This window comes from Chlorocebus sabaeus, chromosome 7, assembly GCF_047675955.1.
Source record: "Chlorocebus sabaeus isolate Y175 chromosome 7, mChlSab1.0.hap1, whole genome shotgun sequence".
Classification (NCBI taxonomy): Eukaryota; Metazoa; Chordata; class Mammalia; order Primates; family Cercopithecidae; genus Chlorocebus; species Chlorocebus sabaeus.
In genome coordinates, this window is record NC_132910.1 from 25677802 (window position 1) to 25701922 (window position 24121).

Here is a 24121-nt window from a genome sequence, read left to right on the forward strand (position 1 = left end):
AAACTGTAAGAGATCAGAATGAAAAGAGATCCGTAAGCCTAAGAAGCCCAGGTCCTTGAGGAGAACCATGAATTTGAGCAGGATTTGACTAATTCCCTTAAAAAGTAGCCATTCCCTCAAAGTACGACTCCATCAACATAGGCAGGAAAGTGGGAGTGAGGAAGGCTTAAAGAGTTTTCCAGCCTGGCTGGGGTCAGGCAATTTGCCTGGGGAAATAGTGGGAGCTGAGGTTGAAAAGACTGATGGGCTTCACATTTGTGGCAGACCTTGTCCAAAAAGCAATGGGAAGTCATTGAAAAGTTTTGTACAGGGGAGAGACAGGATTAAGGCACTATTTAGGAGGAAGTCATATCATAAGCAGTAGCCTGATAAATGGCAAATATGACAGAAGGAAAAAAAAATAACAGGAGTTTTCTTCACAATGACTACACTTTGAGGTGATAAATGCCTGAGCCACGTTAGAAGCAGGGGTCTCAGAAGGAAGGTGAAGATGGGAAAGGCTCTTCTGGGCGGTGGCATTTAAATGCAAGGAGGGCGCCTGAATCACTGACCGACTTCAAGTACCGGAGTTTTCGTGACTGAGGTTAGTAAGTCACACACACAGCTCTCCAAAGGCATGTACGGGGAACGCCAGCCTTGGCTAAAGGACTGATTCAAGTTGTGTCCGTCACCCTGAGCAACCAAAACCACCCACTACAGGGCAGGTGACCCCACAAAGCAAACCAACCCATCTGGTCCACGCTCCCCACCTCCGGGAGGGAGATGGAAAAGTTTCGGGAGTAGTCCCGGACCAATCGGAAGGACATTTTTTCATTCCTCAACCACTACTCTCAGGTGCTCCGGGGAGGGAGGATGACTTCCGGATAGTCCTCCTGTCACTCCTCCCTCGGGCCAATTATGAAACTCCGGGCACTCTTGACCTCACCCCGTTAGGGCCCGAGAAGGGTTCCCTAGTATAAAGTTCACAGCACCGGACAGTTGAGCTCACTCGCCTGATATTTCCAGTGTCAGAGGGACACCGCCAACGTGTGGCCCCTTCAAGGCTGTCAGCCGCGCTCCAGCCACTGCCGCGAGCCAGTCTGCTCCTGCCCTGCCCGTGCGCTCCCCGCAGCCGCCCTGCGCCCAGCCCCAGCGCCCGCGCCTGTAGTCGATGCCCGCGGGGAGGAGGATGGAGATGCTCTCCGCCGGCAGGGTCCCTGCGCTGCTGCTCTGCCTGGGTAAGTTCTCCCCCTCTGGCTTCCGGCCGCCCCAAAGAGGAGACAAATAAGGAAGGCTCCTGTGCATTTGTCATTCGACAAGTACGGAGTTGTCTCCAGGTTCAAGTGTGCTCTATTTAAAATTATGTCTTGTTTTGTGAGTCTGTCTTTCCCTGTGGTGGGATTGGGGGTGGGGACTGGGAATCGATGTTAAAATGCCTTTTATTGGTGAATTAGTTAATGGCATATATGTTATGCATGGATTGAAATACCTGCTTATTAAGCAAAATAAAAAGTTGTTGAAAAAACTTTTTTTTTCTTTTGAAAAGTTGCCAGTCCTAGAAATCTAAAGGCCTGGAAAGCACTGTTAACATTTCATGTCTTGCTCCTTTTTGTTGGAGAGTGGAGAACAGAAACTGGCGTAAGACTTTTTTTTGCGGGGCCGGTGGGGGCGGGGGGAAGCTTTTCCTCCTCTGTCTTGCACTCAGTTTTCTAAAACCTAGCCTGGTTTAGCTTTCCCGGAGGAGCTGGTGTGCGCCAGTGCCAGTTGGCTGAGCTCCAGACGCGAGAAATAAAACGCTGGTCGAGAGTACCTGGAGCAGAAGGGCCCTGGGCAGGTCCTGGCGCTTCCCACCGCCCTTCGCCCCTACACCTGCTGCTTCCGTTTTCCCCTGCAGCCTCCCAAGCAGCCTCTGGAGCAAGCGCTCTGCACTTGCTGCTAATTGCACCCCGTAGCCTGTGATGGCTGAGGGTATTTTAATGCCAGTCTTCCTATTTGAGATGATTTAGTTCAAGGGGAAATATTTCCTAAATAGCCTTTCTGTTAAAAAAAAAAAATTACTTATTTCTAATTCCTTAAACTTCAGTTCAAGGAATTTGAGAGTTTGAAGTCGTATATGAATATCTTAATAAGAAAATAAAAGTTACCACCAGTCTCATATTCTCCCTGAAGTTGGAATGAGGCTAATTCCCCAGACACTCTGAATCTACCTGTGAAGGATGTGACTGTTAAATTATGATTTTGACACACTTTATCTCAGGGGTTGAGAGACATAATGAAATGCATATTATGCATAGTTGAAACTTACAAGTCTAAGTCCAGGAATACAAGTGGAAACTAGATATGTGATTTCTGCCAAAACTGAACTAAGAAAGACTTGCTAGAAGATTCTCAGTAAACAATGTGGCTTTGCTGTCTTTGTTTAGAAAATAATTAAATTAGAAAGGTGACAGTCTTCCTAGAGTTAGAAATTAACCTCGAGGTCAGAAGAACTTAGCACTTATTATTTTCCCCACATGTAAGGTTGCATCAGAACAACACACATGTCTGTTCGGGGTGTTTTACTGAATATTGTAATTTGAGACAGCAAGAGCCTGTGAATAACCTGGTTACTACCTAGTGTGTGTGTTGTGTGTGTTTTTGTTGTCATGAAAGTGCTTACCTCCTTTATTGCATTACTTAATTATAGTTCATCTATTTCGTCAGCTGCCAAGCCCATTTCCAAATGAGTTAGGTCAGTTTCTGTTTTCCCAGTTTGTTTGGATATTTCTCTGCCACTAGGAAAGTTCCTGTTTCAAGTTCTGTATTATATCTCTAAACTCTATTCAGTTATGCAGAGCCCATAGCCTTATTTTGGCAAGACCACATGTTATTTCTGAAATTGCCTTCTTTTCCCCAAACAAAAGATTTCTTTAAAATTCTTTTCCCAAATCCTGTCCTCCTCCCCCCAGAAAAAGAGAGAGACATTTATTTTAAATTTTAGCATACATATTATAACTGCTTTATGTAGAATTTATATGTAATTATGACTAGGGAATAAAATTCCAGCCTCCACCCTTAACACATGCAGATTTAAATTGCCACTCACAATCATTTGGTGATTTTTACATTTTATATGTATTTGATATTGATGTTCTTGTTTTATAAATTGGGGAACAGTGATCCAAGTTCCCATGGAAAAGTAGTGACAAAGTGAGAGAGTTCACACTTGGGCTTGCCAGCATGTTTGGCCTACTGAACATTAAGTAAAATAGTTGAAATACTGGATAACAAATAATCTATAATTTTAGAGCAGAATTGTCTTTTTTAATCTTGTGATTTTTCTAAAGAGAGGAGGAGAAATTTTTATCTTGAATTCTACAGTTATGTTCAGGGGCTTTCTATTTAACATCAAATATTTTTTTCATTGCCCACATGGGTTTTTGAATATGTTCCTGAATGACATCCCCAAGACAATTTAGTCCTACTTCATCAATGAGACAGAAGTAAGCAGAAGAAATATTCTTTTTTGAAAATATGAGAAGCATAAATCTCAATGAGACAATAGGCTTGTCTTTGATCATTTCTGTTGACCCTGAGAGTTTATGAGTTACCTGAGTCTTGGCACAATCTGAGATGACAAATCTTGTCCGAAAACATGATGACAGGCCTTTCCTGTCTGGATTTTGACCAGGTACCCTCGCTACCTTCTTCATAGTCTTGCCATGTGAGCAGCTTGGGTAATTTTGGTGTCTGATTCAGCACTAGGATCCTAATCCAGGAGTTGAGGAAGAGAACTAACAGTTACTAAATGCCTACTGTGTGGCAGCCATGTTGTGTATTAGGTACTTTAAACACATCATTACCTTTACTTCTTAAATAACTGCGTGAGGTAGATCTGATTAGCCCAGTGAAGTCAAGTACCTTACAAAGACTCAGAGATGGTAAATGGCCAGGTCCCTCTGTGATAATGAGGAAAGAGCCAGTGAGACTCACGGCTAGCAGGAGCATAATAAACATAGCAGATTCTAATAGAGAAGTTCCAGAGCAGCCTGCGGCTGCTCCAGGGCTCAGACCCTCTCGTAGGCACAGCACATGTACAAAAGGGATTTCTGACTCTGTGCAAAATCAGGCAAATAAAACGTGACTATTCTCTTAAGCTGTGCTAAAATATGTTGAATTTTTACTTAATGTTCATAATTTTTAATCAACACAGTTCCTAAGATACGATTTTTATTATAAAGCAGTCATTGAAGTCAGTTGACTGGGTTCCTTATTTTTATATTTTCCAAGATTGACATTAAGTAAAGCAATAAAGAGGGTAACTTATGTCTGTTTTTATTCCTTGTATTCTTTGTATATTATTGTGAATTGAATATAGCATCGATAAGGGATCAACCTGGAATCTATAGCCCATTCCGGTTAACTGTGAGAACATAAATGTATTTTCTTGGTTTTAAAAAAATAACAATACTCATATAGTCACTTTGGAGAAACTGAATTTGAATGTTTTCTGTCTACTTTTGCAAAAGATTCTCCCATTTCCTGGTTAATGTTCACGTGAAAGATGCAAATGTCAAGTAAGAAATCCTCTTCAAAGAGAATGTAAATTAAGGCGGGGTTTCCTCATCTGTCAGTCTTTACTTTGAGTGTAGGCCTATACAAATCGTCTAATTAATATGGCTGTGACTGCTACTGGGAACATTCCACTGGGAGACAATGAGAACGCTTCCCAATGGTGTAATAGAAAAGATCCTCAGGGAGGAGTAGTCTGACAGCCATTGCCTTGACATGGCAATTCTGGAACCTTTGGAAAAATGAAGTAATGCGACATACTCAGTGTCCTCCGGAGATGCAGTTTACGTAAGATCAGGTGTTTAGTTATAGGGCACATAAAGGTTGAGTGGCCTTCTAGGTTAAAGTAATGATTTAACTTACTAAGATACTATTTATATGATGATTTGATAATTGTCCAGAAAAAAATGGATTTTTAAATATATCTCATAAGATTCTTAATATACATGTTTATCCTACATCTCTTTTTTAAAAAATTTCAATAGCATTTGGAGTACAAGTGGTTTTTTTTTTACATGGGTGAATTATACAGTGGTGAATTCTGAGATTTTAGTGCACCTATTACCTGAGTAGTGTACATTGTACCTAATGTGTATTTTTTTTAATCCCTAGCCCACCTCCCACCCTTCCCCTGCTGAGTCTCTAAAGTCCATTATATCACTCTGTATGCCTTTGTGTACTCATTGTTTACCTCCTATGTATAAGTGAGAACATACGGTTTTTGGTTTTCCACTCCTGTGTTACTTCACTTGGAATAATGACCTCCAGCTCCATCCAATTTGCTGCAAAAGACATTATTTCATTCCTTTTAATGGCTAAGTAGTATTCCATAGATATATGGATGTATTCCATGGAGATATATGTAACATTCAGAAAGAAAAATGTTGAACCTTAATCTCTTAGGTTAAAAATCCTCTATTTTAAATTTGAGGCATGAAAGTGATTGATGTGTGCGCACACACAGGCATCTTTATATATGTAAATTGTATAGTTTTAAATTAAGAGGCATAGTGTATAGTGTACAAAACACAGATTTCATGTGCCATTTTTTTTATTTCATACTTTCAGAAAGAGTGATTTATCTCTGAGTCTCAGTTTCCTCTTCCCAAAAAAAAGGTTATCTGCAATAACCTTGTACGTAGATTTATTGGATAAGATGATACATGAATTCGTAGAAAGCACTTTTACATTAATTCATAGAAAGCACTTTTAAAATTAGCGCTGTCATCATCAAAATGGTTTCTTACAATAAAAAGCCTTAGTTCTTACAATAAAAAGCCTTAGTTCTTAGGATGCCTTTTTAGCCCAGAAAGTTATTATTGTTCCCGTTTTACAAATAAGGAAACAGAAGTTACACAGCATGTAAGGCTTTAGGTTTGAATATGCTGTACCCTTTACTATCGATGCCTTCAAGTCACTCTTTACTTTTGGTGAAAGTACTCACTCTTTAAGATTGGAAAAGGAGTCACTTCCTTAGGCACTTCTCTGTTAAGCCCTGACCCTCCTCCATTGCACCTTTCCCATTCCTTTTGTCCTATGACCCTGTCACACCACATGCCACACTATAAGTGTATAACTCTGTCCCTCCTTGCTGGTGCTATAGTCATCTTTTATCATTTCTATTGTGATAGGCTTATAATAAACACAATAAATGTTTGTCAGATGGATAATTGTATTGATACTTTATTCGGAGTTATCACCACTATGTTACAGACTCAATTAGCTGTACTTTAAAAACATATTTAAAAGTATTTTAAAAATATATTTTGAGAAGCAAAATATCTTGAGGTTAAGTCACGGTTTTGGAAAATTCAATTCTGTTCTTGTTTCTGATGAACTCTAATAAGTTTTCTTCCCTCTCTTTCACATTTTTATATCTTTTTATAGTCTGTATTAACTGAAGATATTCAAGTGTGTGTGTGTGTGTGTGTCTGTGTGTGTGTGTGTGTGTGAGAGAGAGAGAGAGAGAGAGGGGTTACCGAGCCATGATATGACTGAATAAAGTGGCAGTGACTGACTCCCAGTGGCAGAAAGAGAAGCATTGTTTTAGAAATTAAAGAAACCTTAGAGAAATCTAATCCGAACTTCATTTCACCCTCTACTCCACCTCACTCCTTGTTCTCTGTTTTCAGAGATAAGGAAACTCAGTTGCAGGGAAACAAAGTAAGTATGTGAGCTAGAACTGGATTCCATTTCTCATGAGACTGACTAATGCAGGGTTTTTCAACCTTGTCTCAGTTGACATTAGGGACTAAATAATTCTTTGTTGCGGGGGTGCTGTATTGCAGGATGTTTAGCAGCAACCCTGGTCTCTACCCACTAGATGTCAGTAGCATCCCCTAGTTGTGACAACCAACATAGTCTCCAGGCATTACCATATGGTGGCAATGGTTCCCAGGAGCAATTTTGCCAACCAGGGATACAATTTTGCCAACCCTGGTTGGCAATTTTGCTCCCAGTTGAGAACCGATAACATAAAATATACTTTTTTTTTTTTTTTAAATTGCCGTTACACATTGCCACCCATAATTCACAGTTTGGACAATTAGTGCTTGAGTTACCAAGACATAATTAACTTTAATGATAATCTGGATACAAATATAAAGCCCATTCTCATGTTTAAAAAATCAGCTTGGCAATATTTATGCTGATTTTAGCACCATTCACATCTAATAATGATGAGTCTTATTTACGATGGAATCATGAATACGTTCTCTGATTATTCCTTTGATAACCACCCTCTACCTCCTTTTACAACTCTACTCTCTTAGCTCTCAGCACACTTAATTTTCTTTTTTTTCTAATTTCTTTTTCTCTTTTCTTGGCCACTTCTGTCTGCTCTCTACTACCTGTTTCTCAAAGGTCTGTTATTTTCCATTCTATACTATTTTCCTTAGAACATTTAAATGACTTCCATTCCTTTAAAGGTAGTATCTCCTCATTTGACTTTCAAATAGACTTCTCCTAATCTCCAAATACATTCTTATTTCTTCCCAACAACCTCAGAAATATAAATAGGCAATATCTACAGATAAACATTAAACTCAAATGTGTTCGCTCCCTTCGTGCCTTCATGTCCAAATGCCACCAAAAGTCTGCTGTCCTACCTATGTCTCCTCCTTTTTTAATGGCAGCATTCTCTTTTTTTTTTTTTTCTGACTAGAAACTTGGCATCATCTATAAATTCTCTCCTTTCCTTACCACCCTTAGGTGTCCAACTCCTTTCAGTCTATTTAGGGCAAGAACAATGTCTTTTGTACCAATTTTCTTTCCAGTATTTTGTTCAATATCTTGCATGTAGACAACTCTCAATATATATTTATTGAGTAAATATTATTTGACGAATGTAGTTACTAAAAGCAAGGATGGTAAGCTGCCCTCCTTTTTGATTACTGGATTGTAACTAAGCCCATCCCACCCGGCTATCATGCTATGGAGGCATACGTGGCTCTCACTGAAGTCAAGGTTACCAATGTCAACTCAAACTATATTTTCATAAACTATATGATCTGAAAGTAGAATTCCTTAGCAGCCTCCAGTGTGTGAGTTGTATTATGTCGGTTCTCTGAATAAAAAGTAATTAACTTCGAGTCTTTTGAAATCATCTTTAATGTATTCCCTTTCTCTTTTTTTGTGTGTGCTCACTGGTTAAAACTTTACCCTTGCAGATTCATGTTTGGCCATAGGCATCTACAGAGAAAACAATGTAGTCAATATGTTTCTCAAAATGCCGTTAAATATCCAAGCTTCATGCTACAATGTGGCCGTAATGAAAATACGGCAAATTGCAGACACTTATAGTCCAAACTCTTGCTCCTTTAGGAGATTTTTCTTTTGGAATAATGATGTAAGAATAATTTAAATTGGATTTATAGGAGTAGAAGCGAGAAGCCAGATGGAAAGGAGTCAAGGTAGAAAGGTTATAAAAAGCTCTTCTTATGTAAGATTGTCTTGAGGAAAAAAAACATGTTTCCAACAGAAAATTTGAAATAATACTCTATATATGAAGGTTTGGCTTTTAGGGGATGCAAGTCCCACCTTTAGAGATTTTAGTCACAAAATTCAAAACACTCAGATAATTTGAATTGAGTTTTTGTGTTTTTTTTGGAAACAGAGTCTCACTGTGTCACCAGGCTAGAGTGCAGTGGTGCGATCTCAGCCCACTGCAACCTCTGCTTCCAGGGTTCATGTCCTTCTCTTGCCTCAGCCTCCTGAGTAGCTGGGACTACAGGCACCCACCACCATGACTGGCTAACCTTTTTTTTTTTTTTTTTTTTTGTATTTTGGTTTCACCATGTTGGCCAGGGTGGTCTTGATCTCTTGACCTTGTGATCCACCAGCCTTGGCCTCCCAAAGTGCTGGGTTGTACTCTTTACACAAGGGTTGGTATGTATTCTCCTGCATTCGGAAATACTTCCATTATGAACAAGATATACATCTTTAAATTCATATTTAGGGTAAAATAGATGATTCCCTTATATTTTGACTCACTGATTCTTTATTTGACTAGCTTTAAGTATAGTATTATATGATAATATGTAAGTGAAATATATTAGCATTTGAAGTATGATTTAGAAATGACTACCTAAATTGGAGAGTATAACTTAATGCTTATGACTAGAAACACGTAGCATATTAATATTTTTGCTACTTGACAAGGAAGATTCTATGGCTATTTTTCAAAACTCAAAATTAAAATAATTACTTATTTTTAACCTGTTATATTAACCTTGGGTTTCATATGTTTTATCTCAAATTGCTATAAACAGTTTTTACACTTAGGTCTTAATGAAGTGTAGTTACAAAGCAAACATTAAAAATATATAGGAATAGAATTATTACTGGCAGAAGGCAAGGTTAGTTTTCTATAGATTTATATATATGTGTGTATATATGTGTATATATGTGTGTGTATATATATACTATCTGAAAACTAGAAGGTGCTGACAGTAAGTCTTTTCAGTATCTGATGTGATAATGAGTTTTACAGTTATTTTGACCAAGGTGAAGCAAGAGCTTATCAAATAGTGGAATTTAATTTAAAACAAAAAGACATCCAGAAACAGCGAAGGCATATTCACTCCTTAAAAGCACACAAGACCCAACAAGCCTGTTATGTTATAGACAAATCCTAAAATCACAGACTGCCATAGAAGATGGTAGAAAATAAACAGTCTGAGCAGGCTGGCATGTGATCACAGCAAAAGTGTGAACAAAGAGGATTTTGCTATGTGTTTGGGCTGGACAAAAGCTACGACCCAGCACAAGTTTGCTTTTCTGGTCTAAATAGCCTAAAAGGTTAAATTGGGAAAATGAGATGCATTTCTTTTATTCTGTAACTTATCGGATTTTAATTTGGATCATTTTAATTTTCTTGATTGTTTTCCAGAAAAGTCATTTCACCCTAAGATTTGCAACTGATTTTGCTGACTTGGCTTTGATCATCTAGTCACCAAATCCTAGCCTCTTCTGTACTGGCCTCCTTCTGGATGAGCCCTCAATGTGGTCCTTAGGAAGCAAGGTCAATCCAGGCACAGTGGCTCAAGCCTGTAATCTTAGCATTTTTGGAGGCCAACATGGGAGGATCACTTGAGCCCAGGAGTTCAAGGCTTCAGTGAGCTGTGATGGCACCACTGCACTCCAGTCTGGGCAAATGAGCAACAGCCTCGAAAAACAAAGTAAATATAAATAAAAAGGAAGCAAGGTCAAAAGAAACCATATGCAATAGGAAGTGCATTTTCTACATCTGGCATTTTGTCTGACTGTTGGGCAACCACTTCATAGTGCTCCAGGGCCCACGACATTTACTGCTATTGCCATTCCTGTGATGGCACTCAACCTCTCCCACGCATGGCCCCCAATATTGTGTAAGGGTGTAGGCTTGGCCCTGACTCACAGGGAAGAGGCGATTTGTATCCTCTGAGTCACTGGCACCACTTCCTGCTGGCACATCTGAGATTTCACTGAAACATAACCTGAAAAATGAAGGTAGAGAGATATATAGGTGAGGTTCACATTCCTAAAACCCATTTGGAAATTTGATAGAAATAATGACCTCTGAATGCATTCCCATTTTTGTAGCTGTATTGTAAAAGAAGTGCCAACTGCCAATTTTGAGTTTACAGATCATCTGTGTTACATCACCTGGCAAGAAATTCCTCTGTATCTTGGTTACCAATGCCACCAGACCAGAAATGCCACCAGATCTGTTTTTTTGACACAGACACTATCTAAAATCTTTAGTATCGTAGTGAATTATTTGCTTAGCAAGAATCTACTGTCAAGAATGAAAAAGCCAAATATAATATTTGAGGTCCAATCATACAGAAATTATGTTCAAACAACACTAAGGTCATGAAAAACTTGACATTAAGGAAATATATGCATATGACTTTAGCATTTATTCCCTCCCTGTATGACTCATTAAAATAATGACTAGCGATTCTTAAGGGTAACCGCATAGTGGATATAGTATTTCTCTGGAGATAGATTTTGTATTCATTGTATCACATTCACTCTTCTACCCTAGTTTGCAAGTGTTTGGGAGCAGAGGCATATTGCAGGAACATTTGAGAACTACTGTTTTAAAGCAATAGTGCTGTGCAGGTGGACATGACTTAGAATTAATTTTGCTGTTTTATTGGCCACATCCATCCATGATGGAATGGCATTTATACACTTCAATTTGAAAGGAACATTTAAAATTGTATACGATTCCACCTGTAAAATATCCTGCTGTAGGATTAATGCAGCAAGTCTCACAGAAACTATCCTGAGCAATGGACTGTGTCCAAGGGAGCGTCACAAGTAAGGAAAGCCCAGTTTTTGTGGAGGCACACCCTGAGCTGAACATTCTTTAATTAAGAAAGACAAATATTTCACCTGTGGCCTGAACAACTGGAACAAAGTTTCCAGCAGTGGAAAAACTAACAACTGCTAAAAACCTTTAAAAAAGAAGACTAACAGCAACACTCCAAAGTAAGTTGGATTCTATAATAGTTGCAGGTTGCAATTGGAGGCAATTCCAAGCAGAAAAGGTTAGGCTTTAGTTTATGCAAAGGTTAGAGAAACTAGCTTCAAATGTGCATTTTTTTCTCCCTGGCTAGCATTTTCCTAGAAGGAGAATTAGTAATGTCTCCTCCAAAACTTTCCTCAGTTGAAGAAATATGTAGGAACAGGAATGTTAAGGATGTAAGCACGTGCAACTAAAGCTCCAATTTGTATTGAGGAAACTGTGTTAGTTAAAGGATTTAATTCTTCAGTAGTGAAAGTATGGTGAAATTATTATTGGGATTTAAAATAAAATTGACTTGAATGAGAATCTAGCTTATCCTCGATAAAAAGCTTAGTGAAATACTTTTCAGCTTGGTTCAACTGATAATGAAATCTAAGCTTTAGCTATTTCTTTGTCATTCAATAAAAATATATTTTTGTGTGGTTCCATAAGAGCAATTGAAGCAGCATGTATATTGTAGAAAAGCATGGAGTCGGGAGGGGATAATTCTGAATCTTTAAAAACAATAGAATTTTCAAATCATTGAAGAATAGGAAATTTGATGTCAAAAGATAAATTCGTAACTCTTCTCTTTGGTGGTCATAAGTGATCTTAGACAAGATATTTAATTTAAATACACTGAGGGTATTTGAGACTAATAACTACTTCACAGAATTAAGTGTGAAATTTGATATATGAAGTTACACATTATGATGCTGATGCCGATGTGTAATTTAGTTTTCAGAACCCAAAAATATACAATCGGCTTAACAGATACAAGCCTTCTCCAACTGAGAAAAAATAAAATTCCTGTATTACATGAATTAAATTTTTCTTTACAGTACCAAATTGCAGAGATGTACAAACTTGTTATAAACCAGTAGAGGGCACTGTCCGCATACACTGCTAATACCAGGGGCTAGAAGTTTAGAGTCAAGAAACAAATATTTAGGGATATGTCAGCCATTTCAGGAAAAAAACAACAATAAAAAATTAGTTTATTTCACTGTATTCTTCCCCAAAATCTATAAGATAGGAAAACTTAGATAAACATTAAACTCTTTTTAATGTTTTCAAGATCACGTAGCTCAAGTTTTCCTCGCAAGACTGCAGAAAAGTAAATTAACTTTTTCAAGATCACGTAGCTCAAGTTTTCCTCACAAGGCTGCCTTCCGCCATACTTTGTGGTCTCTATGTTGGGTTAAATACTCTACTTCAATTACAGCTACCATAATTTATTCTCTGTGATGTCCATTATACTCTAGTATTATTGCCTATTTCCAAATTCTATAAAGTGGCCCATTTAACAATAGGTATCCTTGGGAAAAGTTACTTAAACTGTATATGCCTTAGTTTTCTCTAATGGGGATAATAATAGTATCTTCCTCGAACTGGCACTGAGAGGACTAAATAGTATAACAGAGATAAGGTGAAAAAGACCATACCTTGTTGTATTAGTTTGTTTTCACAGTACTTTAAAGAACTTCCCTGAGACTGGGTAATTTATAAAGGAAAGAACTTTAATTGACTCACAGTTCTGTATGGCTGGGGAAGTCTCAGGAAACGTACAATCATGGCCGAAGGCGAAGGGGAAGCAAGCACCTTTTTCACAAGGCGGCAGGAGAGAGAGGGGAGAAGGAGGAACTTCCAAACACTTTTAAAACCATCAGATCTCATGAGAACTCACTCACTATCACGAGAACAGCATGCAGGAAACCACCCCCATTGATTCAATCACCTCCCTCCCTACATGTCCCTCTCTCAACACATGGAGATTGAAATTGGAGATGAGATTTGGGTGGGGATACAGAGCCAAACCATATCACTGGTACATAGTACCTGTTCGAGAAATGGATGGTCCTCTGTCTGAACTGTGAAAGGAGTGGAAAGTCGAATATATTTCGTTGCCTTTATGAAGGCATTAATCATCATTTCATAACAGTTACCACTTACTTAGCTACTTCAACGAAACAGGTTGATTCAAACTCTTCCTGTGCTTACAGAAACTGAACTCTCAATGTGGTTCATCTGGCCTGCCTATTTCTTCTCATATTAGATAGGATATATTCTGATTTTACCCAGATTACCTTTACCTAGCTGCCAATCAGTCAAGGAGAATTTTCAGGAGTAGGAAGTCATTCTATTTATCACGCACCCTAGGCCAATGAACACCTGAATACAAACGAAAATGTCCAGCGGACTAAACAAAATAACATGGGAGGTATTTTTTCTCAAAAGACCACCTTTAGGGTGTAGAAAAAGCAAGCTTAACACACATGTCCATTATCCCCCACAGTAGGTATTATTCACTTCTTCAAACAAAATATGTCTAATTTTTTTCAAATCTCAGTTCTGAAATTCGTTATTCCCCAAAGCAATTGCAAGCTGAAGCCATTAACTAATTTAGTGGAGCTTAATTGCTGCTACTACTACTACTACTACCATTAGTATTTACTATATGACAGTTACTCAAAGAAATTGGAAAGAGTGTTTGAAATGCAAATACCTAAAGCTTAAACAGAAGCAGTTAAAAGCTCTTAAGTAAACATGTGTGCAATTAACAGGGTTCTTCTTATGATGCTTCCTATACAATTCAGAAACTACTTGAGTCATTCTGATATCCATGTTCCAACATTTTATCTTTTCAGTGAATACACATGATGAAACAGCTGATTCAAACTCTTCCTATGCTGACAGAAACTGGATTCTAGGGCTCAGTATGGTTCATTTGGTATGCCTGTTCCTCCTCATATTAGACAATATATATTCTGATTTTACTTAGCTTGCATGGTGTTAATTAAAATCTATATTCATGTGTAATGCAATGCAAAGAGTAACTTAGGTACATAAATCAATAAGAATGTTTCTTAGGTTGAGTTTCTTGTTAACATAAGTGGAAACTGATTTTTTATTTAGAGCCTTTTTTTGTGTGTGTTGGGGTCTAATTTGGAGCCCATGATGGAATAAAATAGTGGAAATTCTCCAACTGATGTGCGTCTTAGGAAATAAAACTTCAAAATCAAATCTTTGAAAATGTTGTTGTGAAATATTTAGAGCAGGTCAAATCTGTAACCATGAATGTAATGCCAAGGCTTTTATCCTTCCACAGACTAGCCGGGGGTGTTTGTATTTTCTGTTATATTCCTGTTTCCATGAATTATTTGTTTTATGGTTTTGATGGACCAAATCCATGAAACAAAACTCTGTAAGTACTGCAGTTATGTAGAAATTTGATCAAGATCTCTTTCCTTAACACATTAATTATATATTTGATTTTTCTTCATAAATAGGTTTCCATCTTCTACAGGCAGTCCTCAGTACAACTGTGATTCCATCATGTATCCCAGGAGAGTCCAGTGATAACTGCACAGCTTTAGGTAAGCCCAAGTTTGTCAATGTGGCATCAAGAGACTACACATTTTTAAACAGAAATATAAGCTCAAAGACCATACGTATGTGATAGTAAAAAGAAAAGGGTAGGAATAGCTGCTATATTACTTTTTAAACCACCTTATAAACTAATGTTCTGAAAAAATTATATAAAGGAATAACTGGTAGGAGAGGGACCAGACAAATTATATACACAGATTTGATTGTGAAGAGATAGGGAACAACAACAACAACAAATTGCATTCCCTTTGGCCGTCTCCTGGCTCTTTACTGCAAAACATTCTCAGAGACCACACTGACTGGATTCCAAGCAAAACAGCAAACCAGGAAAACTTCGTACAGAGTAGGTTCTCTATCTCCCTTTCTATCCCTCTCTCTCTCTTTGTAAGAAGAACAAATGATGGTCCTTTCTTTCTAGGCACAGTGTTTATTCAGAAAACATTTATCGAGTACTTAGTATGCACCAAACACTGTGCTAAGGCATAGAGATGCAAAGATAAGTAATACAGTTTTTTCCCCGCGAGGATTGTGGACTCCAGAAATAGTCCAAGGGGGATTAGCTTTATCTTCAGTCTGAGCTATAAAATCAAGATAACTGAGTTATTTTGAGGAAGCAGGATATTTTCCATAACAACTTTATCTTTTGTCCCTCACCATCAGGTCTCTGGAGGTTCAGTCAGCCTCCCCGGATCATCTTTTTTTTTTTCCTTCTTTGGTTATTTGGGCAAGAGTATTACAATCAAGTTGCTATTTAAAAAATGATTTTATAAGCATCTTTCACATTTCGGTATCTAAAATTTTCTAAAATGAGTTTCACACAGAGGCTCCTATTTTCATTGTTGTATTTGCCTGACAGGCCTTTCTCACTCAGGGTTTGTCTAGTTTGGATTCAGGCCTCATCAGTAGAGATATTGGGAGACTGGTTAATTCATTAATGGTAACCTCAACAACTTGAGAACATACACCAAAGCCAGCCTTACTGATGAAAAATCCACTATAGAATTAAGCTCCTTTGAATTAATTAATGGTATGAGCTTGCAACGGCTTTGGGGAGTAATAGATTTCAGAAATGTTTTGGGGCTTGAGAAAAATTAGACACATTTTGCTTGAAGAAGTGAATAACACCCACTTGGAGAATAATGACACGTGTGTGTTAAATTTGCCTTTTCTACCCTTAAAGATTGTCTTCTGAGAATGAAATTCTCGCATGTTATTTTCTTTTGTTTAGTCTGTTGGACATTCTCCTTTGTATTCAAGTGTTTATTGATTGGTCTAGGGGGTGTGACAACTAGAGTGACTTCCTACTTCTCAAAATTCTCCTCGACTGATTGGCATCTGACCTGTTTTGTTCAAGCAGCTCAGTGGTTACTGTTATGAAAGAGCGAGAAATTCTTCCATACAGGCTAGAGAATATATTCAACTTTCCACTTCTTTTACAGTTCAGACAGAAGACAATCCACGTGTGGCTCAAGTGTCAATAACAAAGTGTAACTCTGACATGAATGGCTACTGTTTGCATGGACAGTGCATCTACTTGGTGGACATGAGTCAAAATTACTGCAGGTAATATGTCAGAAATAAACAAACACAGTTTGTAAAATTTTGTTTTATAGATTTAGGGATACAAGTGCAGATTCGTTAGTGGATATATTCAGTAGTGGTGAAGTCTGAGCTTTTAGAGTACTCACCCCTCGAATAGTGTGCATGGAACCCATTAGGCAACTTTTCATCCTTTAACCCCCCTAAAACTCTTCTACCTTTTGAAGTCTCCATAGTCTATTACTCCACTCTCTATGACCATGTGTACACATTATTTAGCCCCTACTTGAAAGTGAGAACATGTGATAAACAAATGCAGTTTTACCCTTTTTATTTCTATTTTTATACATTGAAATTACCCTATATTTCCATGGGCTGTTAAATGCAGTATATATATTATTAGAAACTTTTCTGAGTTTTTAAAAATTAGGTAATAAATAGTAGCTTTTAAATTGCACACATATGTCAGAGGTGCAAAGCAGGGTGGGCTTCTGATGCCTCTCACACTTGCCAAGATGGTGTCTCTCTGCTTTGGGTCTTTTCCTTCAACTTCTGTATCAGGTATTGTTTTAAGAATTGATTCCAGGCCAGACGCAGTGGCTCATCCCTGTAACCCCAGCACGTTGGGTGGCTGAGGCAGGCAGATCACTCACTTGAGGTCAGGAGTTCCTGACCAGCCTGGCCAATATGGAGAAACCCCGCCTCTACTAAAAATACAAAAATTAGCCAGGCGTGGTGGCGCATGTCTGTAATCCCAACTACTCAGGAGGCTGAGACAGGAGAAATGCTTGAACCTAGGAGGCAGAGGTTGCAGTGAGCCGAGAGATCACGCCACTGCAATCCAGCCTGGGCGACAGAGCGAGACTCCGTCTCAAAACAAACAAACAAACGAAGAATTGATTCCACTGATTTAGACAAAAGGCATCTCAAACCTATACAACTTACAAAACACCACTGCAGTCAGCCACCATGACAGCTGAACACAACCATCATTTAATACCACAATTTAGCCCAAGAGCTATGTGGAGCCCTTTTGTCACATTACTGGCCCACCACTGTGGATTGTCAGCCACCATGACAGCTGAACACAATTGTCGTTTTAATACCACAATTTAGTCCAAGAGCTATGTGGAGCCCTTTTATCATTACTGATCTAACTCAATCTTTGAAATCCTCTTTACCACCTTAGCAAATTTTGTTGATTTCTTGAATTACAGTGTGATGTTAGTCCTTATAAAACTAATTCATAACCATGATTTCCGTTTTAAATAACTGATCTTTCTTTCTTCCGTATTTTCCTTAAGGTGTGAAGTGGGTTATACTGGTGTCCGATGTGAACACTTCTACTTAACCGTCCACCAACCTTTAAGCAAAGAATATGTGGCTTTGACCGTGATTCTTATTATTTTGTTTCTTATCATAGTTGTTGGTTCCACATATTATTTCTGCAGATGGTAAGTCAGCGTGTTTTTTATACTCTGCTTTAATAAATTATTTTTACATAATGCAGACCTATAAACTGGGTAAAAGTATGGATAAAGTATTAGATAAGATCAAACCTGTACAAATGATATTTACAAGAGTTGAGAAACTATTAAGTATTATGCCCAATACCTGAGAGATCAGATCAATTGTACCCCAAATCTCAGCATCATACAATATACCCTGTTAAGAAACCTGAACATGTACCCCTGAATCTGAAATAACTTGAAATTGTTTTTTTAAAAAAATGTTTTTGCTGCAAAACATCTGGATCGAACTTTATTATCAGCTCTGGTACTTATTACCTATGTGAGCTTACATAAGTCAAATTGAGAGTATCAATTCCTTTCTTTAGAAAATATGGACAGAAATTCTTATCCTACATTAGTTACAGGGTGGCTGCTTTTAGTGTGTAATATAATATTTCATGTGAAAGTAAATCATAGGAAAGGTGCTACTGTTGTAGTTAACCACCTGAATTTAATTCATCAAGTCACATTTTTTCTTTTATAAAAATAGCTTGTAAATTAGTAACCTCAGAAGCTTGGGTTATCTTACCGTTTAAGGCAGACTGGTGGAACTATTTCTAGAGAATTATAAAAAACAGTTGTTAAAAAAGAGTTTGTGTTAGTCCCCCAAAACAGTCGTACCCCATCCTCATGTACATTATTGTCACAAGCTGAAAACAGAAAAAATAGAAAGTGAACATTAAAGTATAGTTTGGCAGGTTTTTTTTTTCAGGGTTAGGAGCAAAGGATGGGGACAGCGTGGATTAATTAATAGCAGTTCCCTTTAAAATGTCTCCATGAAACATATTTTGAAACAGGTTCAAATTACTCAAGGTGAATTTAAGTTTTTATTTTTCTGTGAAAGTAGCGCACTTCCAATTTTGAAGGTCTGAAAGTGTGCTACTTTCATAATATTAAATTTATTTTGTCCGTATTTGATTTTAAGTATCCATCAAATAATAATGCCTTCCTAATAAGTTGCCATGACAGAACTAAATGCTATTAAAACTGAAATATGCCTGAAAATCTTTGATCACAATCCTTCCCTTTATAGATGGTGCACTGAGGCTTAGAGAGGTTCATTCACATATCCCAGCTCATACAGTTGACAAATGCCAGAGTTAAGAACAAATTCTTTTTAATTCATATTCTTCCAGTAAACATAGACATGATGTGATTTCCTCAAAGCTACATGTGCTATTTCCAAAATAGGGACAAAATAAACTCAAAAATATTAGGAAAATAGCTTAATTAATAAATGAAAGAAGATTCTCAATTATGACAAACCTATGAATCCTAGCTATGAGACCTTGGGCACGTTATGTATAACCCATTTGTATTTCACTTTCTTCATCTGTAAGATGAGGATGGTAACAGCAAATGTGAAGGTAAAATAAATAATGCATATATAGCACTTAGAAAATTGTAGGTCACCAAATTAGTGCCTGATAAATATTATTTTTATTTTGATTAGTGATAGCATTATATCAGTGTGATGGACAGAGTGTATTAATGTAGCATGATTTGTAAATATTCATTCCTTAGAAGAGAGGAAGGAAAAAGAAAGAAAGAGAGACAGAAAAAGAAAACCTAAAACTCAGACTTAAATGTGGCCACACTCCTCTTGGAATTTCACAATATTCATGATCACGTTAAAGACTTGGAGAAACTCTTTAAGTGTGTTTTACCATGTCATTCCAAAATTGTTTGACTACAGCACACCACCTCTTCATCCCTCTTTTTTTTTTTTTTTAACCTTGTCCCACCTAAATCTGTTCAACTTTGTCATTTTAGAAACACTATGCTAATGTGCCTTTGGAGTCCATATATGACACACTTTTACCTTTACTGTTAACTTCAGTGCTAACAGTTTCGTTTGTGAATATTTCCAGGTACAGGAATCGAAAAAGTAAAGAACCGAAGAAGGAATATGAGAGAGTTACCTCAGGGGATCCAGAGTTGCCGCAAGTCTGAATGGAGCTGTCAAACTTATGGATAACAAGTTTGACAGGGATATGGCAGGGATAACAGTGTGCCTGGTTAATATTAATATTCCCACTTTGTTAATAATATTTATGTTGGGTCAAGTGTTAGGTCAATAACACTGTATTTTAATATACTTGAAAAATGTTTTTATTTTTGTTCTATTGTTGACAGACTATTTGCTAATGTATGATGTGCAGAAAATATTTAATATCAAAAGAAAATTGATATTTTTATAAAAGTAATTTCCTGAGCTAAATGCTTCATTGAAAGCTTCAAAGTTGATATGCCTGGTGCACAGTGCTTAGAAGTAAGCAATTCCCAGGTCATAGCTCAAGAATTGTTAGCAAATGATAGATTTCTGTAAGCCTATATATATAGTCAAATGATTTAGTAAGTATTTTTTTTCCTACTCAAATCAATGATAATTGGTTTGACTGTACCAGGGTTTGATATTTTAGTTGGCACCATGGTGTCACATATTAAAACAGTAATGCAATTGGAATTTGGGAAAAGCAAGTATAGGTCCTGTGTTAAACACTACACATTTGAAACAAGCTAACTCTGGGGACTCTATGGTCTCTTCACTCAGGTCTCAGCTATAACTGTTATATGAAGGGCAGTGGACCGTTCCCTATGCCAACTCACGACTCCTACATGTACTAGTCACCCATCTACCAGATTCTGCCTATGTAAAATGAACTGAAAAACAATTTTCTGTAATATTTTATTTAAGTAGTGGGTATTTCATAGCTTCACGATGTTCCTTTTTTTGTATATTACAACATTTATGTGAGGTAATTATTGCTCAACAGACAATTAGAAAAAAGTCCACACTTGAAGCCTAAATTTGTGCTTCTTTTTAGGATATTTCTTTTTATAGGTACTTTGCTGAATTCTAACATTCAATCACAGTCCAAAATTTGATGAACTAATTATTATTTTAAAATATATGAAGACAATAATTCTACATGTTGTCTTAAGACATGCTGTCTTTTATTCAAGAAAGTTTTAACTTTAAAACAGCTCAGTAAATGGCTTCTTCTAGAATGTAAAGTTATGTATTTAAAGTTGTATCTTGACATAGGAAATGGGAAAAAACTTAAAAATTGATGCAGTGTGTTTTTCCAAATGAAAATCTCAATTGAAAGCGTTTAAAATGTAGAAACTTAAACACACCTTCCTATGGAGGCTGAGGTGAAAACTAGGGGTCATTTTTCTGACATTTATTTATTTTTTGGAAGAGACAAAGATTTCTTCTGCACTCTGAGCCCATAGGTCCCAGTGAGTTAATAGGAGTATTTTTGGGCTATTGCATAAGGAGCCACTGCTGCCTCCACCTTTGGATTTTATGGGAGGCTGCTTCATCGAATGCTAAACCTTTGAGTAGAGTCTCCCTGGATCACATACCAGGTCAGGGAGGATCTGTTCTTCCTCCACTTTTATCCTGGCATGTGCTAGGGCAATGAAGACATAATAAGCCATGGCTGACCTCTGGAGCACCAGATGCCAGGACTTGTCTCCATGTGTATCCATGCATTATATACCCTGGTGCAATCACACGACTAAAGTCATCTAAAGTCCTGGCCCTGCCCTTTACTATTAGTAAAATAAACAGACAAAAACAAGTAAATACATATATTCACATACATATTGTATATATATTCATATACAAACATGTATGTATACATGACCTTAATGGATCATAGAACTGCAGTCATTTGTTGCTCTATTAACCGTTTATATAAAACTTAAAAACAAGAGAAAAGAAAAATCAATTGATCTAAAAAGTTATTTCTGTTTCCTGTTTAATATAGCTGAAGTCAAACTATGTAAGAACACATTTTAAGTATTCTACTTACAGTTGGCCCTCTGTGGTTAGTTCCACATCTGTGGATTCAACCAACCAAGGATGGAAAATACTTTAAAAATAGTGCAACAAAAAGCCAATACATTATAACAACTATTTACTTTTTTAAAAAAATTTTATTTATTTATTATTATTTTTTTTGAGATGGAGTCTCACTCTGTCGCCCAGACTGGAGTGCAGTAGCACAATCTCGGCTCACTGCAACCTCCACCTCCTGGGTTCAAGCAATCCTCCTGCCTCAGCCTCATGAGTAGCTGGGTCTACAGGTGCACGCCACCACGCCCGGCTAATTTTTATATTCTTAGTAGAGATGGGTTTCACCATATTGGCCAGGATGGTCTCAATCTCCTGACCTCGTGATCCACCCGCCACAGCCTCTCGAAGTGCTGGGATTACAGGCGTGAGCCACCGCACATAGCATTTACATGAGGTATTATAAGTGATGTAAAGATGATTTAAGTATACAGGAGGATGTGAATAGGTTATATGCAAACACTATGCCGTTTTGTATAAGTGACTTGAACATCTGTGCCCGATTCTAGTATGTGCAGGGGGGCGATTTAGGAATCGGTCCCCTGTGGATACCAAGGTACAACTGTATTTATTAACACTTACTAGATGTGAAGACAGTCTGCCTATTTTCAGTGATCTTGGCTGTTTCAAAGAAAATCTATTGACTCTTCAATAAATCAGCTGCAATCCATTTATTTCATTTACAAAAGATTTATTGTAAGCATCTCAATCTTGGTTTGTCAGTTTATCTTAAGCATCTCAATTCATAAAAACAAGTCTTTTTCATATTTTTCATCTTTAAGAATGCTTAAAAAAGCTAATCCCTAAAATAGATCTTTGTAAATGCATATTAAATAATAAAGTATGACCCACATTACTTTCTATGGGTGAAAATAATACAAAAATAATTGTTTTAGTGAGGATGGTGCTGAGTAAACATAAAAACTGATTGCTCTCAGCTCATGGGTCCTGTACACAGTGGAAAAATTTTAGTTCACATTTAGTCTAACTCCCCCATTTTACAGATTTCTCACTATATATATTTCTAGAAGGGGCTATGCATATTCAGTGTATTGAGAACCAACGCAACCACAAATGCATAAATGCACAATTCATGGTCTTCAACCAAGGTTACATAATAATCCAGTTAATCTACTCTTTAACCAGGAATATTAAGTTCTATAACTAGTACTCAAGGTTTAACCTTAAAATTGAGATTTCCTTAACCTTAACCTTAAAATTGACATTTTATTAAACATACATAATACAGTGTAACTCCACTGTTCTCCTAAATATTTTTTTGCTCTAATCTCTCTGCCAAAAGTCAAAGTGGTGGGAGAATTGGTATACTGGTATGACTATGTCTTAAGTCAGATTTTTATTTATGAGCCTTTGAGACTAAATTCAATCACCACCAGGTATTAAATCAACTTTTATGCAACCAATATATGATTCTAGTGTCTGACTTTTCTTAAATTCAATAATGCAGTTTTTAAAAACCTGTATCTGACCCACTTTGTAATTTTTGCTCCAATATCCATTCTGTAAACTTTTGAAAAAACAGTTTTTAATTCGATGCTCAATATATTCTGACTTTGAAAAAATTCTTGTTCATATGGGAGAAGGGGGAGTAACAACTTGTACAAACAGTATTTCTGGTGTGTATTTTAATGTTTTAAAAAAGAATAATTTTATTTAAATATCTGTTATTCAAACTTAATGATGTTAAATGTAATATAATGTTTTTTCCTTTTATTTTGCACTCTGTAATTGCACTTTTTAAGTTTGAAGAGCCATTTTGGTATACACTTTGTATTAAAGATGCTATGGAACATAAAGTTGTATTGCATGCAGTTTAAAGTAAGTTATTTGACTATGAATGTTATCAGAGTACTGAATTGTATCAATTTGTTTGTGTTCAATATCAGCTTTGATAATTGTGTACCTTAAGATATTGAAGGAGAAAATAGATAATTTACAAAATATTATTAATTTCTATTTATTTTCTTGGGAACTGAAAACAATTGAAATAAACAAAAATGCATTGAACATCATGCATTCAAAATCTATGCTGACAATGCAGCTTCATTCTTTTTTTTTTCTTTCGCAATTTTTTCCCCACAATACATTAAAGGGTTTAAAAGTGGTGACAGGGATATAATGTGTGTAGATATAAAGACTCAATGGTGTTCATTTGAGAAAAAAATTCTATAAATGTATCACATTTTATAGCTAGCATAGTGAAGAATTTCTTGAAATAGGAGGAGTCACACTAGTTATAAAATTCTAGGTGTTGGTATTTAAAAATCCTAG

The 24121-nt window shown here is 36.9% G+C and overlaps 1 protein-coding gene across 1 annotated transcript; it reads left to right on the top strand.

Moving 5' to 3' along the window:
* The first annotated feature begins 741 nt into the window (after window positions 1-741).
* On the top strand, window positions 742-23875 carry EREG (epiregulin). The gene is made up of 5 exons (XM_007998897.3): window positions 742-1217; window positions 14815-14901; window positions 16354-16477; window positions 17758-17907; window positions 19836-23875. The coding sequence occupies exons 1-5, from the start codon at window positions 1151-1153 to the stop codon at window positions 19915-19917; spliced, it is 510 nt and encodes a 169-aa protein (XP_007997088.2). The 5' UTR covers window positions 742-1150; the 3' UTR covers window positions 19918-23875.
* The last annotated feature ends 246 nt before the right edge of the window (window positions 23876-24121 follow it).